Genomic DNA, 17,170 nt, shown 5'->3' with positions numbered 1-17,170 from the left:
TCTGTGAGTCTGACGTCCTGCACGTACAGAAACAGAAGCCTGTGCGGCCAAATTTTTAATCTACAAGGGCAGGCTTCTACATGGAATGTTGCTAGTGGAGGAATAGCCTAGTGGTTAGTGCAGTGGACTTTGATCCTGGGGAACTGAGTTCAATTCCCACTGCAGCTCCTTGTGACTCTGGGCAAGTCACTTAACCCTCCATTGCCCCTGCCACAAAAGAGTTCAATTCCCACTGCAGCTCCTTGTGACTCTGGGCAAGTCACTTAACCCTCCAAATAAGTACCTGAAGATATGTAAACCGCTTTGAATGTAGTTGCAAAAACCTCAGAAAGGCAGTACATCGTCCCATTTCCCAATCATATACCACTTTAACAGCTCTGTTTAATCAACTCGCCACTGCTGGCGTGTCCCAGGAGATAACTGCAGCAGCCTGATAAGTTACAAAGTACTCTACCAGCATTACCGGAAGCCTTGGAAATCAGGCTCCGAAATAACACTGGAGAGGTTGAAGACAGGTTGGGTTATACATTCACATGTTAACGGAGAAAGTCTCAAAAAAATACAAATGAAATAATGACATCAATGTCATTCTGTGCCCCTTCCAAATTTCCCCTGCCTGCATTTTGCAGAACTGAAATATATGTGAAGGTAAATCCCTGAGGCTCTTTACTGCATCTTTTTACAGCCTGTTCCTTAGACACTGGAAACTTTTGTGCTGTGACCTCACTCTTACTGCACTTTTATGAACAAATTACAGCAACCAGACAACAGAAGCTGCATCCCTGTGACAGAGTGCACAACCCCAGTCCTAAACTAGAATTACTGTAATTCTGTTGCTTATTGTCATAGGCTTCTTGCCATCGTTTTTGTGAACAGACTGGTAATTCTAGTTCTGCATTTGCGTAGTCTGCTTGTATAACAGGAAAACACTTTCTCATGAGCAGGGAACAGAAGTTAGAAAATACCCTCCTAATGTACCACCATATGATGAAACATACCCCCCCCCCCACCCCCACCCCCAGTGATTCTCTCCCACAGGAAGCTCTTATACATAGTAACATAGTAGATGACGGCAGAAAAAGACCTGCACGGTCCATCCAGTCCGCCCACGATAAACTCATATGTGTATACCTTACCTTGATTTGTACCTGTCTTTTTCAGGGCACAGACCGTATAAGTCTGTGCAGCAGTATTTCCCGCCTCCCAACCACCAGTCCCGCCTCCCATCACCGGCTCCGGCACAGACCCCGTATAAGTCTGCCCTCCCCCATCCTAGCCTCTCAACCACCAACCCCTCTTCCCCCCGCCACCCAATTTCAGCTAAGCTTCTGTGGATCCATTCCTTCTGCACAGGATTCCTTTATGCCTGTCCCACGCATGCTCTGGAGGGTTGTGTTATATTTGTGATTGTGATTTGACTTTACAGTATACAACAGGGGAAACAAAATATTAATTTCAAGAAGTTAACATATCCCTGATCTTAGCGTTTCCCAATCAATGTGCTGTGGGAAGGTCACTCCTGACCCCTGCTCTGACCAACACACACAAGGGGCTACTCTTTTGCGAGCGCTTGTGTAGTCACACCTATGACTCCTTCCTCGCCAGAGCCTGAGCCCCAGAGTGTGGGGATTAACAAACAACATGTAGTAACATAGTAGATGACAGCAGAAAAAGACCTGCACGGTCCATCCAGTCTGCCCAACAAGATAAACTCATATGTGCTACTTTTTGTGTATACCTGACCTTGATTTGTACCTGTCTTTTTCAGGGCACAGACAGTAGAAGTCTTGCCCAGCACTAGCCCCGCCTCTCAACTACCAGCCCCGCCTCCCACCACCGGCTCTGCCACCCTATCTTGGCTAAGCTCCTGAGGATCCTTTCCTTCTGAACAGGATTCCTTTATGTTTATCCCACGCATGTTTGAATTCCGTTACCGTTCAAACATGTCCTACATTCAAAAATGGAGGAGTGGAGGAGTGCCCTAGTGGTTAGAGTGGTGGACTTTGGTCCTGGGGAACTGGGTTCGATTCCCACTGCAGGCACAGGCAGCTCCTTGTGACTCTGGGCAAGTCCATTGCCCCAGGTACAAATAAGTACCTAAGCCGCATTGAGCCTGCCATGAGTGGGAAAGCACGGGGTACAAATTAAAAAAAAAATGTATAGCCAGGCCCTGCTTTGTGCAGTCCACACACTGCCCGTGGCACCTCCCCCTCCAAGTACCTTCACCCTCTGTCTTATCTCCAGAGTAAGACAGGGACAGCATGCACCAGGTGCTGAAATAACACACCGAGGGGTCCTTTCACCAAGCTGCGGTAAAAACTGCCCTGCGGTAGCGCTGGGGGATCGTTTTTACCACAGCGGGTAAAAATCCCCTAAAAAAAGACTTGGCCCTGCAATAAGATTCTTCTTACCGTGTGGCCATGCGGGGGGGGGGGGGGGGGGGAGAACTTACCGCCACCCATTGAGGTGGTGGTAAGAGCTCTTGTGGTAACCCAGCAGTAAACTTACCACTGGGTTAGCGCCACGCTAGAAATTATTTAATTATTTTCTGTAATGCTGGAAATGGCGGGTACTCAAGGCATAACTACCACCAGCGTCAGTTCCAGGTTGCTGCACAGGAACCCTTTTTAGTAAAAGCCCCCCCCCCTCTCCCCCCGGGTGCTGAAGCACCACTAGCTGCCACACCAGGGGCCTGGGTAGAGAAAAACAGATGCCAAATTACCCAGTTCCAGAAGGGGAAATTCCGAGCCAGTCCTGGATTTCTTCAACCCTGTCCTGGGACGTTATGGGACCACCTGAAGTGCTGATTTCAACTGATGATATCAGAGACTCCAAAAAGAACACTGACTTGGGATCTAAGTTCAAAACAGGACTGGCCCAAAAGTCTCCCTCCTGGACTGGAGCTGCATAACTTAGCAGCTCTGCAACGGTGGGCTCAGAACCAGGGAAGCCGGGCAAGTCATATTCACTCTCTGATACAAACCAGAGACTCCGAGGATGGACTGCTCAAAACGAGTGAGATTTAAGGGCAATGGGTCCAAGATATAAATTTACAAAGTTTTACATGTGAAAAAAGGTTCACAAATGTAAAAAAAGCAAAATAAAATATTTTAGCTTTTTTTTCAATGTCTCTGAAAGAACACAGGCAGAATTAAGACTGTGTTCAAAGGAATTTCCCAGAGTAAATTCCCTGGGCTGAAAACTTCCCTTCACTTAGTATGTACACCAGGGGCGTATCTGGAATCCGGCGGTAGGGGGGGCCAGAGCCAGAGAGGGGGGGCACATTTTTGCCTCCCTCCCCCCCCCCCGCCGCCACCGCCGCCTCTCTCCACCCCCTCTCTCCACCCCCTCCCCGCCGTCAACCCTCCCCCGTTGCTTACTTTTGCTGGCGGGGGGCCCCAACCCCCGCCAGCCGAGGTCCGACCCGCAATCTCCATATTTCGTCTTCCTCCGTGGCCATGTGCTTCAAGGAAGTAACGCTGCAGTGCTGATTCGTTGAATCCAGTTCGGCGTCTGACGTCGCAGCACGTCTGACGCCGAACTGGATTCAACGAATCAGCACTGCAGCGTTACTTCCTTGAAGCACATGGCCATGGAGGAAGACGAAATATGGAGATTGCGGGTCGGACCTCGGCTGGCGGGGGTTGGGGCGCCAGCAAAAGTAAGCAGCGGGGGAGGGTTGACGGCGGGGAGGGGGGCCAGGGCGAAATCTGCGGGGGCCCAGGCCCCTGTGGCCCCACGCAGATACGCCCCTGATGTATACAGGTACATTTTGTAGCAGTGAACTTCCCCATTCCAGCCCAGATTTTCAAAGGGAAGCTTATTATCCTCACCAGATGCCCAGAAACATCCACAAGCAGGTGACCTGCACTTTTTCCAACTCTCTTTCCTTGTCCTGCCCTGCTGCTCATGTGCTCATTCAGGCAATGCCCCCACCTCCCACCAGGTCTGCCCACCCTCATGTAAAATTCTGGCATTTGCTGCTTGTTCTTTTGCTCAGCAGACCCTTCTCACTATCCTCCTCCCCCTCCCCAAGAACAATCACTGACCCTTTCCAAAGACCCTGTGCAGAGCTCAGCTTCCCACAAGCCAGTGTTGCCAGATGGCGAAAAATTTTCCAGCCCCAAACCAGCTCAATATTAATATAAATATTAATAAGGTAAATATGGATATTAATAAAGTAAAAAAATGAATATGAATGAGGTCAATATGAATATTAACGCAATCACAAATCATAAACAGAACCAGCAGCAGCAAAATCATCAGAATCATAATCAGCATAGGATAATCATAAGTACATAAGTAATGCCACACTGGGAAAAGACCAAGGGTCCATCGAGCCCAGCGGCCAATCCAGGCCAAGGGCACCTGGCAAGCTTCCCAAACGTACAAACATTCTATACATGCTATTCCTGGAATTGTGGATTTTTCCAAGTCCGTTTAGTAGCGGTTTATGGACTTGTCCTTTAGGAAACCGTCCAACCCCTTTTTAAACTCTGCTAAGCTTAATCTGCAGCATCATTATAATTAAGACAAATTCATAATCCATCCACAAAAATAAAAGGAGCAAAGTTCCCACCACAAACCATCTCTTTTGATCTAGGCACAAGGGGAAAAAAAAAGATTTTACTTCTCCCCCAAGATTCAACCTAAATCATGTTTAATGTGGGATATAAATGCTATAAATAACTAAATAGATAGAAACTCTGAATGATGAGGACCGGATTCCCATAACATGCCTGTTTTAGTGGCCCTTTACCAGGAGAAAAAAAAAATTCTCTTGAAGATACAATGTGTGCTAGCCAGTGGCGTAGCAGGGGCGGCTGCCACCCGGGGCGGATCGCCGCTGCACCCCCCCCCCCCCGGGTGCAGACCAACACGACATCCCCCCACCAGCGTGGACCCCCCACCCCACCCCGACACGGTCCCCACCTGCCTACGAGTTCCATCCATCTGCAGCACTGCTGTAAAGAAGAAATCGCTTCGTCGGCCCTTCCCTCACTCACTGTGTCCCGCCCTTGAGGAAATAGGAAGTTACGTCAGAGGGCGGGACACAATGAGTGAGGGAAGGGCCGACGAAGCGATTTCTTCTTTACAGCAGTGCTGCAGATGGATGGAGCTCGTAGGCAGGTGGGGACCGTGTCGGGGGGGAGGCGCTGCGTCGGGGGGGGGGGTGGACGGATGCACCCCCCCCACCCCGTTGACACCCAGGACGGACCGCCCCCACCGCCCGCTACGCCACTGGTGCTAGCCTCGTGTCCCTATAACCAGCCCCTCCTCAGGCCCGGGCCCTCCCCAGTGACTCACTGGCTGCCTGGCTCGTCTCTTTCTCTGGACGCTGCACGGGCGGCTCTCCCCTGATCGCTCTGACTCTCTCCAGAGTAGATCAGGAGGAGGGGAGCCGCCGCCGCCACATCTGACCCCGTCCCCAATCCCATTGCCGTGGCTGTCCTCTTCGCCTTCCCTCCACCTCCTCCTCCCCCCGCCCTTTCTACTGGTCCAATTGGGGAGCCAATAGAAACCTGGAAACCGCCTCTGTGGGGCTTCTATTGGTCCAACTGGACCAATAGAAGCCCTGTGGGACAACCGCCTAATCCACGACCGCGCCGGCAATCCTGCGACTCGCAGGATTTGGGGTGAAACCCGCCCAATTCCATAGCCAAACCGTGGAATTGGTAACTTTGCCTACAGCCCCTGCAGCTCACAGCCCCTCCCTTCTTGCGACTACTACAGCCTTCCCATTGGCTGGATTCTACCACAGCCTGTGCACTGGAAAGGGGGACCATTGGACAGCTGTCATGGGCTAAACTCTGAAAAATATCCACACACTAAGTCATCCTTCTGGCTTTCAGACAGATAATGTACAAATGTTTAGAATCCTGAAAAAATCCAGACAATTGGCAATTCTAGCCTCCTGAATGCTCAGCACATCTGACAAGGCCCCCCTAAACTTTTGGGCCTGAGGACCTGTTTGCCTATGCCTTAATCCAGCTCTGCCCCCAGCCCCCCCCCCCCCCACACACACACACAATGTGCATTGTAAAAGAGAAAAGAGCAATACCCACTTTCTCACCCACCACCATCTTAACAAATGTAAGCATGCCATATAAAGGCATTTTCCCCTTATTTGTCATTGTGAGTGAAGACTGTCAAATAAGGAAAAATTCCTTCATTTGGCAGACTACCGCCTGCTCAGTGCATCCCAGGATGCACTATGTGGGGGTCAGGTGCTGCCATTTTTCAAGGTGGGAAGGAAGGCAGTGAGGTGCACTAGACACTTTTTTTTTTTTGGGGGGGGGGGGGGGGAGGAACCAAAAATAAAAGCAACAGAACTCAAAGTAAATGACAAGTTGATCTTGTCCCTGCAAACCATGTTTGATACACAGCTAGATAGAATTCTGTGTACACTTCAAATTAAATGAAAGAGGTATTTATCTTCCAGGGCTGGCAAGTGATAGTCTTACACTAAATTCTTGTTTGTTGATACCAGCGGTAGGTGTAGGGTTACCATATTTTGTCCCCCAAAAAGGAGGGAACATGCCCCGCCCCCTTTCACGCCCTCGCTCTGCCCCTGTCACATTTTCCCCTCCCCCCTCTCCTTACTATTGCCCTGGTGGTCTAGTGACCTCTTCGGGGCAGAAAAGAGCCCCCTCTTTCCTGCCCGGAGCATTGCCCTGCATGCATCCTTCCGATCCAAAATGGCCGCCGAGAGTTGAAGCGACCTCAAGAGACTTCCTCGGCGGCCATTTTGAATCGGCGCCAAGATCACGAACAGGAAAGATGCATGCAGGGCAGCGCTCCAGGCAGGAAAGAGGGGGATCTTTCCTGCCCCTGAAGGCGGAAGAGGTCACTAGACCACCAGGGCAGTAGTAAGTAAGGGGAGGGGAGGCTAGCAATCTGCCCATTTGTCCGGATTTCTGGACAAACGGGCAGATTGGCAAAACCAGCCAGGTTGCCCGGACATGTCCTCAAATACCAATACCAATAGAGTGCATGTTTAAGAACTTACTTGATCTTTGGTTTTCACACTTTCTGCCCTCAGCTCTTCATATTGGGCAACTGCTATAAAACAAGCATTTGAGAGATTATTAGAGCAGGTTACGCTGAACTGAACAAATCACTGCATAAGAAAGGCTCAGAATTCAATGCAATAAGTTAAAATATCATTTATGCAACCAGTGTTGCAGGGAGAGGGGTCTCAATGTACACCAGCTCATGAAAAACAGTTTTCCAACCAGACTTGGCATCAAGAGCCGCTCATTTCTTGCTTATGGATATTCCACTAATCATAAATCGCTCCAAGTATATCTGATCTTACTCGTGTCTCTGAATGGAGGAAAAGATGATGCTCGGCTTATCGATGTAAATTTTTCAAACTGATGTGAATCATAATCAACACTGAGATAAGTGTCCTTGACTTTTAAGGTTCCTAATATGGGAGATACATAAGAACGTTATGTTATAAAGCAAAGATTGAATGAAAATAATAAGAAATTCAAGAACAATTAAAAAATAACATTTACTGAATGGAGGTTTTTTATGACCGATGAGGAAGTTCGAACGGCAGTTTTGGTTGAAAAATTTACACCAATAAGCTGAGCATCTGAAGTCTTTTCCTCCATTCAAAGACACAAGTAAGATCAGATATACTTGCAGTGATTTATGATTAGAAAGTTCTCATAAGCAAGATTATTGCCATATAGTTAATATCATAATTATGGATATTCCAGCAAGTTTCAGTATCTTTCATTGGTCCCACCCTTTATGCTGCCACACATGAACCTTTGGGATGATACGAGACCCTTTGTGCCACAACCTACAAAGGGTTAACACTTCCTCAGCAGATATCATAACCACTGCATTGCATTACAGCCTCCCACTACAGATTTAAACACGATTAGTAGCTGGAAATATTTGGAGTTCACCCCCAATTATTAATTTACAAAGTTACCTACAACGTAAAAGTTTTCATCTAAGAAACAGGAGAAAAGCCCATGAAGCATCTGAACAGAAAACTGTACGGCAGTAACTCTAAATTGAATGACGTAAAGCCACTGCTTTAATAGGTCTAACTAGTGCCAATCCTACAACCGAGCAGTGGCGTAGCTACATGGGGCCACGGGGGCCTGGGCCCCCATAGATTTGGCCCTGGACCCCCCTGCTGATGACCCTCTCAACCCCCCTCCCACCTCCAACCCTCCTCCCTGCCGTGGGCTACCTTTGCTGGTGGGGGACCCCAACCCCCGCCAGCCGAGGTCCTCTTCTTATGGCGCAAGGCTTCGTTCGGTTTCCGAGTCTGACGTCCTGCACGTTGTACATGCAGGACGTCAGACTCCCAGAAACAGAACGAAGCCGCGCCGGAAGAAGAGGACCTTGGCTGGTGGGGATTGGGGTCCCCCGCCAGCAAAGGTAGGTGGGGGAGGGTTGGCGGCGGGAGGGGGGGGGGTGAGAGGGTCATCGGCAGGGGGGCGGCTAAAATGTGCCCCCTCACTTTGGGCTCTGGACCCCCCTCCCATCGAGTTCTTAAAACATCACAGTCTGGTCATCCAGCCTTAACAACCCAAACAGCAACACAGGGAAATCGTCATTTTACCCTAAGTGTAGGACCCAAAAGCAGACTCATATCACTCAATTGCTGCTTTAATGTTAAGACAGAGAAACTGGATGGGACATAATCGGCAAAGCATTTGCCAATAATGCAACTACAGGACCCTTCCACCAGTGAGAGAATGGACTCGCACCTCTTCACGACGAAAATCGTGGAAAGCTCAGCAGTTCTGATATAGAAAGAATGGAAATAACTAAGGGTGAGCAGTGATTCAATTTTTTAATTGCTATTAATCACGCATGACGTTTTTGGCCATTTCTCTCGCCCTTTCCTACTGGCTGTCTCTTATTGAACACAATCATCTCTCTCATGCCCCCTCCCCAGCCTTCTCCCAAATTCTCTCATGCCTCCTACACCAGCCTTCATCCAGATTCTCTTATGCCCCCTCTCCAACCTTCACCCAGATTCATGCCCCCCACCAGAACTTTTAAGACACCCCCGCCCCATTTACCTCAACTACTCGGGCTCTAGATTTTCCCTTCTTTCAGGCTGCCTCAAAGTCCTTTTTCTTCCCCTGAACAGCCGGACTCTGCAGCTACATAAGCCACTCCATGCAGGAAGTTGGGGAAGTCTCGAAGGACTTGAAACCGCAAGACTTCCTGCATGGTGTTAAAAAAAAATCAGCTAGCGTTAAAATGCTTTTAACGAGTTAAAATATTAATGCATCAATAGGGTTATTAATGCATTAATTGCCCACCCCTAGAAATAACATTAACAAAAGGACTTCAATAACACTATTAGGGCCTACTATAATAAAACTCACCCTCAATGTTCTGGGGACACTGGTGAAGCCACCAAAATCGCTCCCGGCCCCGCCCTCACGTCAAACGTCATGACGTTGGGGGCGGAGCAATGGCAGAACAACGAAGGGGTTGGCCAGGGAGGGAGGGAGGAGGGGGGGTGTTGGCGATGAAAACCTTGCTAGCGCCCGTTTCATTTGCTCTGAAACGGGCCTCTTACTAGTTTTCTAATATGTGTTAAATGTTTAAGGTGGGAATTAGCACGCACTAGCACTCTAGTTCAATATTCTTGCATGCAAAAGTGCGCACGTAGGTTATAGAATACTGCCATGTAACTGCACTTAGAGGGAAGTTATCAACGTGGGCTTCCCTCTTTAATTAATGAAAAAGAAACGTCTCTAAAGTCAAAATCGCTGCTATCCTATATAATAATTCTCACCTCCAACAGGATGTGCTTGGGACCATGCCTGCCGGAAGTGGTCTGCTAGGCAGGCACGCACTGACCTCAGTGACATCAGTGACAGACAATTTGGCAAAGCAAAACAATCTGAGTGCTGGCCATTAGGACACAGGATTGATAGGAGAGTTTTAAAAGACTGAAGGAACCGAAAGTGTTCAGGGTGGGGGGGGGGGGGGGGGGGGGGGGGGGGCAAGTTCTGAATGAATGAAAGAAATGAAAATTTACGAGAGGCACACAATCTGAATGCCGGGCATTTGTACACAGGATAGATAGGACACTTTTTTAAAACAATTAAGGACGTCAAAGTATTACATCTTGGGGTGAGGAGGAAAACAGTGGGGTATCCGGATACTGGGCGTTAGGGCCACGGGGGTACATAGACTTTTGAAAGCCTTAAGGAACCCAAAGTGTGGGAAGGAGGAGGAAAAGGAGGGGAGGGAACGGGGTGAGGGGCATTAGGAACAGGGAGGGGGCCCTGTCACACACTCTCATTCTCACACACACACTGTCACACAGACAGTCTCCCTCTGTCACACACCCGCACATTCACTCTGGCTCTCTCTCTCAAACATACACACTCCCAGGAAAACCTTGCTAGCGTCCGTTTCATTCGTTCCAGAAACGGGCCTTTTTTACTAGTATGTAATAAAAGCAAGCCAAGCATAGGACAATCAAGCCATTGTGACATCACTGATGAGGTTGGCTCTTATTGGTGGAATGAGGCATTATGACATCACAGCACGGCCAGGCTGAGGTTAAAGAGGCCCAAGGAGAGAAGAGTTGAATCCCCAGCATCTGACGCTGAAACCACAGTTCCATAATCGTGACCTGACTGAGGTAAGCCTGGCTGAGGACGCCTCAGTGATCCATGATGTCATACATGAACAGCATCTTGACATTCTAGGAATAAGTGAAACCTGGCTAGATGAAAGTGGGGGTTTTACAACTGGCTGAACTATGCCCAAGAGGTTTCAACATCCAACATCAACTAACACCAGGAAGACGGAGTGGAGGGGTAGCAGGCTTGATTTGGGATACAGTCAAACTACACAGAATCTCCATCCTCCAGCTACATAAATCAGAATCTGTTTTAATCCAGCTTAAAGAGGAGAAACCAATCTGTCTGCTCATGGTATACCGGGCACCTCGTAACAACACGTTATCTGTGCAAGAACTCCTAGACTTGATTACTCAAGTGACCCTGAATAACCCTAGGTTGGTAATTTCTGGACACAATCAGGCTTATTTTTGAAAGAGAAGGACGCCCATCTTTCGACACAAATGGGGAGATGGGCGTCCTTCTCTCAGGGTCGCCCAAATCGGCATAATCAAAAGCTGATTTTGGGCGTCCCCAACTGCTTTCCGGAGGCGTAGCGAAGGCGGGTCTTGGGCGTGCCTAACACATGGGTGTCCTCAACCCATAATTGAAAAAAAGGGTGTCCCTGATGAGCACTGGACGACTTTGTCCTTTTTTTCTTACAGCCAAGCCACGAAAAGGTGCCCGAACTGACCAGATGACCTCCCCTTACTCCCCCAGTGGTCACTAACCCCCTCCCACCCTCAAAAATTTTTTTCAAAATATTTTTTGCCAGCCTCAAATGTCATACTCGGGTCCATCGCAGCAGACAGGCAGAACCAGGCCCATCCACCCCGTACCTGTTACACTTGTGGTGGTAAATGTGAGCCCTCCAAACCCCACCAGAAACCCACTGTACCCACATCTAGGTGCCCCCCCTTCACCCATAAGGGCTATGGTAGTGGTGTACAGTTGTGGGTAGTGGGTTTTGGGGGGGGGGGGGTGTTGGGAGGCTCAGCACACATGGTAAGGGAGCTATGCACCTGGAAGCAATTTCTGAAGTCCACTACAGTGCCCCCTAGGGTGCCTGGTTGGTGTCCTGGCATGTGAGGGGGGCCAACGCACTATGAATGCTGGCTCCTCCCATGACCAAAGGGCTTGGATTTGTTTTTTTCTGAGATGGGCGTCCTCAGTTTCCATTATCACTGAAAATCAGAAACGACGAAGTCTAAGGACGACCTAAATTTCCAGATTTGGGCGTCCCCGACCTTATTATCAAAATGAAAGATGGACGTCCACCTTTTTTTTGATAATACGGGTTCCCCCGCCTCTGCATCGGGACATTTTGCGAAGACGTCCTCATCAAAACTCGGGCGTCCCTTTCGATTATGCCCCTCCACAATAGCACTAGGTGACACAATGACAGCACTAGGTGATCAATTCTCCAACCCACGAAAGGGGTCACATACTAGACCTGGTATTCTATAAAGGGTTGACATCCCAGAGTTCTGGGATAACAGTATTTATTTATTTATTATGATTTACTTTCCGCCTTTTTGAAGGAATTCACTCAAGGCAGTATTCAGTACGAATAGATAAAACATGGGCAATAGGCAATTACAGCAGTAAAAATATTCAAATAACAATAAAAGTATGGCATAGTATACTACTTACAATATCAAGACAATACGTAATAGAACATTTTAATTGATAGTGAAGGGTAATGCAAAGATGGAACATACAGAGAGGTAAGAGAGTAAGAACAGTTAGAAAGTAAGGTGAGTAATTTAAAGAAAGTTGCATATGAAGTCGGAGATGGTTTAATATTATCTCAGCTAGGATAGGAGTGGCTAAACACGCCTTGTTTCGAATTGTATTGAAATAACATCCCTATCATGGTCAGACTATTTTCTAATTAAATTTTCCCAACCTGACCATCTGAAACAAATGGCACCTCCCAGAGTTTCGAAGGAGGTCAGAGAAAAAAAAATAGCTGACTGTTGAGAATTTCCTAGAGGTCTTGGACCACTCACATGTGGATGAAAGGACAACTACAGTGTCAGAACAGGTTGACATTTGAAATACACACTTAGCCAAGACCTTAGAGAGAACGGCACCACTGGAAAAGGTCTTATGCTCCACACACAAACGCTCACCTTGGTTTTCCCCAGAACATCGGATCCTTAAACGCGAATGACAGAAACTGGAAATGAGATGGCGTAAATCTCGCCTGGAAGACAGTCGTTCAAAAACGTATGGTTCGGAACAAAAATCTTTCAAAGATATCACCAAAACAGGGAAGATAGGGTATCCCAATAGCGACGTTGCAAAAGAGATCATAGTAGATCAAGTGTCGTTAAATGAGAATCAGACAAAAGATTGCAAATTAACACTGTCAACTACTGAGCAAGACGTAAATAGGAAGGACAAGCATATGGCCCTGTTTACCAAGGTGTATTAGTGTTTTTAGCATGTCTACACAGCACACACACGAACATGGTTAATGCGCTTTAAAAATGTTAACACGCCTGTAATGCTGCTTAGTAAACAAGGCTCACAGTTTGAAATGTCTATATGCGAATGACAGAAGCATAATGAAATGGGAGAGTTAGAATATATTGCACTAAATGAAAAATTAGATATAATAGGCATCTCTGAGACCTGGTGGAAGGAGGATAACCAGTGGGACGCTGTCATACCGGGGTACAAATTATATCGTAGTGATAAGGTAGATCGAATTGGTGGAGGGATAGCATTGTATAGATTGAAAATTCTACAGGAAACAAAACATTTTGAAATCCCTATGGACTGAAATTCCATGTATAAAGGGGAAAAGGATAGTGATAGGAGTGTACTACCGTCCACCTGGCCAGGATGAACAGATAGATGTAGAAATGTTATTTTATTTATTTATTTGTTACATTTGTACATCCATCTGTTCATCCTGGCCAGGTAGTACACTCCTATCACTATCCTTTTCCCCTTTACACATGGAATTTCAATCTGTAAATATAACATCAGGGCATGCCAGGGAAGAAAAATTCCTTGACGAAATCAAGGACTGCTTTATGGAGCAGATGGTGCAGGAGCCAACAAGAGAAGGAACAATTCTAGACCTAGTCCTTAGTGGACTGCATGATCTGGTGCAGGAGGTAATGGTGCTGGGGCAGCTTGAAAACAGTGATCTTAATATGATCAGATTTGATATTGGCTTTGGAGTAAGTACACACAGGAAATTCAATACGTTAGTATTTAACTTTCAAAAAGGAGCCTATGATAAAATGAGAAGAACGGTGAAAAAAAAACTTAGAGGAGCAGCTGCGAAGGTCAAAAATTTACATCAGGTCTGGATGCTATTCAAAAATACCATCCTGGAAGCCTTGGCCAAATATATTCCATGTATTAAAAAAGGAGGAAAGAAGACCAAACGACAGCCGGCATGGTTAAAGAGTGAGGTGAAGGAAGCTATTAGAACTAAATGAAAATCCTTCAGAAAACAGAAGGAACCAACTGAAAACAATAAGAAACAGCATAAGGAAGGCAAACAGGAATTTTGAAAAAAAAAAAAAAAAGATTGCGTTGGAAGCAAAAACATATAGTAAACATTTTTTTAGGTGTATTAAAACCAAGAACCCAGCAAAAGAATCAGTTGGACCACTTGATGACCGAGGGGTAAAAGGGGTAATCAGGGAAGACAAAGATATAGCGGAGAGTTTAAATGAATTCTTTGCTTCGGTCTTCACCGAGGAAGATTTGGGAGAGATACCTGTGCCAGAAATGGTATTCACGGCTGACGAGTCAGAGACACTGAATGAAATCTCTATAAACCTAGAGGACGTAACGGCGCAATTTGACAAATTGAAGAGTAGCAAATCTCCTGGACTGGATGGTATTCATCCCAGAGTAGTGATAGAACTGAAAAATGAACTTGCGGAACAATTGTTTTTAATATGTAATTTATCTTTAAAATCAAGCATGGTACCGGAAGAGCGGAGAATGGCCAATCTAACGCTGATTTTTTAAAAAGGTTTCTAGGTCATATAAAGTAAAACATAATGGAAAGTTATAGAATAGTTTGGAGGAATCCTTGTGGAGGGAAAGAGAATGGGATATTTTTTTTTGCATTGAAAGTTGTTTACACAGGTACTTATTTGTACCTGGGGCAATGGAAGATTAAGTGACTTGCCCAGAGTCACAAGGAGCTGCACTGGGAATTGAACCCAGTTCCCCAGGATCAAAGTCCGCTGCACTAACCACTAGGCTACTCCTCCACTCCTGCAAGGTTTTCCTTTGTCGCCTACATTGTTTAATATCTTTTTACATTCTTTGGATATGGAACTCACCAGAGAGAATTATATCACTTACAGTGATACCGATGATATTACACTGTTAATTCCGATTTACTTATCTACAAATTGTTCAAAGATGTGTAACATTGATTAGGTCCTGAATGTTACACTTTTGACTCAAGTTAAACACCATTAAGACCAAACAATCCGGACCCTTCAGTGGACCAAATAATGGTGAAAAACTAGATATTCACTTTTTTCTCTTATAAAGACACCGGGGTTTATGTTGCCCAGACTTTAGCCCTCAACTCAATGCTCTGATTAAGAGCTCTTCCTTTCTTTTACTACTACTACTTATCATTTCTCTAGCGCTACTAGACGTACGCAGCGCTGTACACTTGAACATGAAGAGACAGTCCTTGCTCGACAGAGCTTACAATCTAATCAGGACAAATAAGGCATAAGGACAAAAAGTAGCAAGATTCCGGAATCCCAAAGAGTAGCAAGATTCTGCTCAGAATCCCAACAGTAGCAAGATTCCGGAATCCCAAAGAGTAGCAAGATTCCGCGCAGAATCCCAACAGTAGCAAGATTCTGGAATCCCAAACACTACTATTACTACTACTACTACTACTTATCATTTCTCTAGCGCTACTAGACGTATGCAGCGCTGTACACTTGAACATGAAGAGACAGTCCCTGCTCGACAGAGCTTACAATCTAATCAGGACAAACAGGACAAATAAGGCATAAGGACAAAGAGTAGCAAGATTCCGGAATCCCAAAGAGTAGCAAGATTCTGCTCAGAATCCCAACAGTAGCAAGATTCCGGAATCCCAAAGAGTAGCAAGATTCCGCGCAGAATTCCAACAGTAGCAAGATTCTGGAATCTCAAACACTACTACTACTACTACTACTTATCATTTCTCTAGCGCTACTAGACGTATGCAGCGCTGTACACTTGAACATGAAGAGACAGTCCCTGCTCGACAGAGCTTACAATCTAATCAGGACAAACAGGACAAATAAGGCATAAGGACAAAGAGTAGCAAGATTCTGGAATCCCAAAGAGTAGCAAGATTCTGCTCAGAATCCCAACAGTAGCAAGATTCCGGAATCCCAAAGAGTAGCAAGATTCCGCGCAGAATCCCAACAGTAGCAAGATTCTGGAATCCCAAACACTACTATTACTACTACTACTACTACTTATCATTTCTCTAGCGCTACTAGACGTATGCAGCGCTGTACACTTGAACATGAAGAGACAGTCCCTGCTCGACAGAGCTTACAATCTAATCAGGACAAACAGGACAAATAAGGCATAAGGACAAAGAGTAGCAAGATTCCCGAATCCCAAAGAGTAGCAAGATTCTGCTCAGAATCCCAACAGTAGCAAGATTCCGGAATCCCAAAGAGTAGCAAGATTCCGCGCAGAATTCCAACAGTAGCAAGATTCTGGAATCTCAAACACTACTACTACTACTTATCATTTCTCTAGCACTACTAGACGTATGCAGCGCTGTACACTTGAACATGAAGAGACAGTCCCTGCTCGACAGAGCTTACAATCTAATCAGGACAAACAGGACAAATAAGGCATAAGGACAAAGAGTAGCAAGATTCCGGAATCCCAAAGAGTAGCAAGATTCCGCGCAGAATCCCAACAGTAGCAAGATTCTGGAATCTCAAACACTACTACTACTACTACTACTTATCATTTCTCTAGCGCTACTAGACGTATGCAGCGCTGTACACTTGAACATGAAGAGACAGTCCTTGCTCGACAGAGCTTACAATCTAATCAGGACAAATAAGGCATAAGGACAAAGAGTAGCAAGATTCCGGAATCCCAAAGAGTAGCAAGATTCTGCTCAGAATCCCAACAGTAGCAAGATTCCGGAATCCCAAAGAGTAGCAAGATTCCGCGCAGAATCCCAACAGTAGCAAGATTCTGGAATCCCAAACACTACTATTACTACTACTACTACTTATCATTTCTCTAGCGCTACTAGATGTATGCAGCGCTGTACACTTGAACATGAAGAGACAGTCCCTGCTCGACAGAGCTTACAATCTAATCAGGACAAACAGGACAAATAAGGCATAAGGACAAAGAGTAGCAAGATTCCGGAATCCCAAAGAGTAGCAAGATTCTGCTCAGAATCCCAACAGTAGCAAGATTCCGGAATCCCAAAGAGTAGCAAGATTCCGCGCAGAATCCCAACAGTAGCAAGATTCTGGAATCCCAAACACTACTATTACTACTACTACTACTAC

General features: G+C 46.4%; 1 protein-coding gene across 1 annotated transcript in view; it reads right to left on the bottom strand.

The window, feature by feature from the left end:
- The window catches only part of LOC115471039 (shootin-1-like), a 162,012-nt gene that overhangs the window by 129,888 nt on the left and 14,954 nt on the right, over window positions 1-17,170 (bottom strand). Inside the window, exon 2 of the mRNA XM_030204707.1 lies at window positions 7,010-7,062. Within this exon, the coding sequence (XP_030060567.1) occupies window positions 7,010-7,062 (53 nt within the window). The remainder of the gene's footprint in view (window positions 1-7,009; window positions 7,063-17,170) is intronic.

Source organism: Microcaecilia unicolor, chromosome 5, assembly GCF_901765095.1.
Source record: "Microcaecilia unicolor chromosome 5, aMicUni1.1, whole genome shotgun sequence".
NCBI lineage: Eukaryota > Metazoa > Chordata > Amphibia > Gymnophiona > Siphonopidae > Microcaecilia > Microcaecilia unicolor.
Note: the sequence above shows the minus strand (reverse complement) of the source record. Positions and strands in the feature narration are given on the sequence as shown.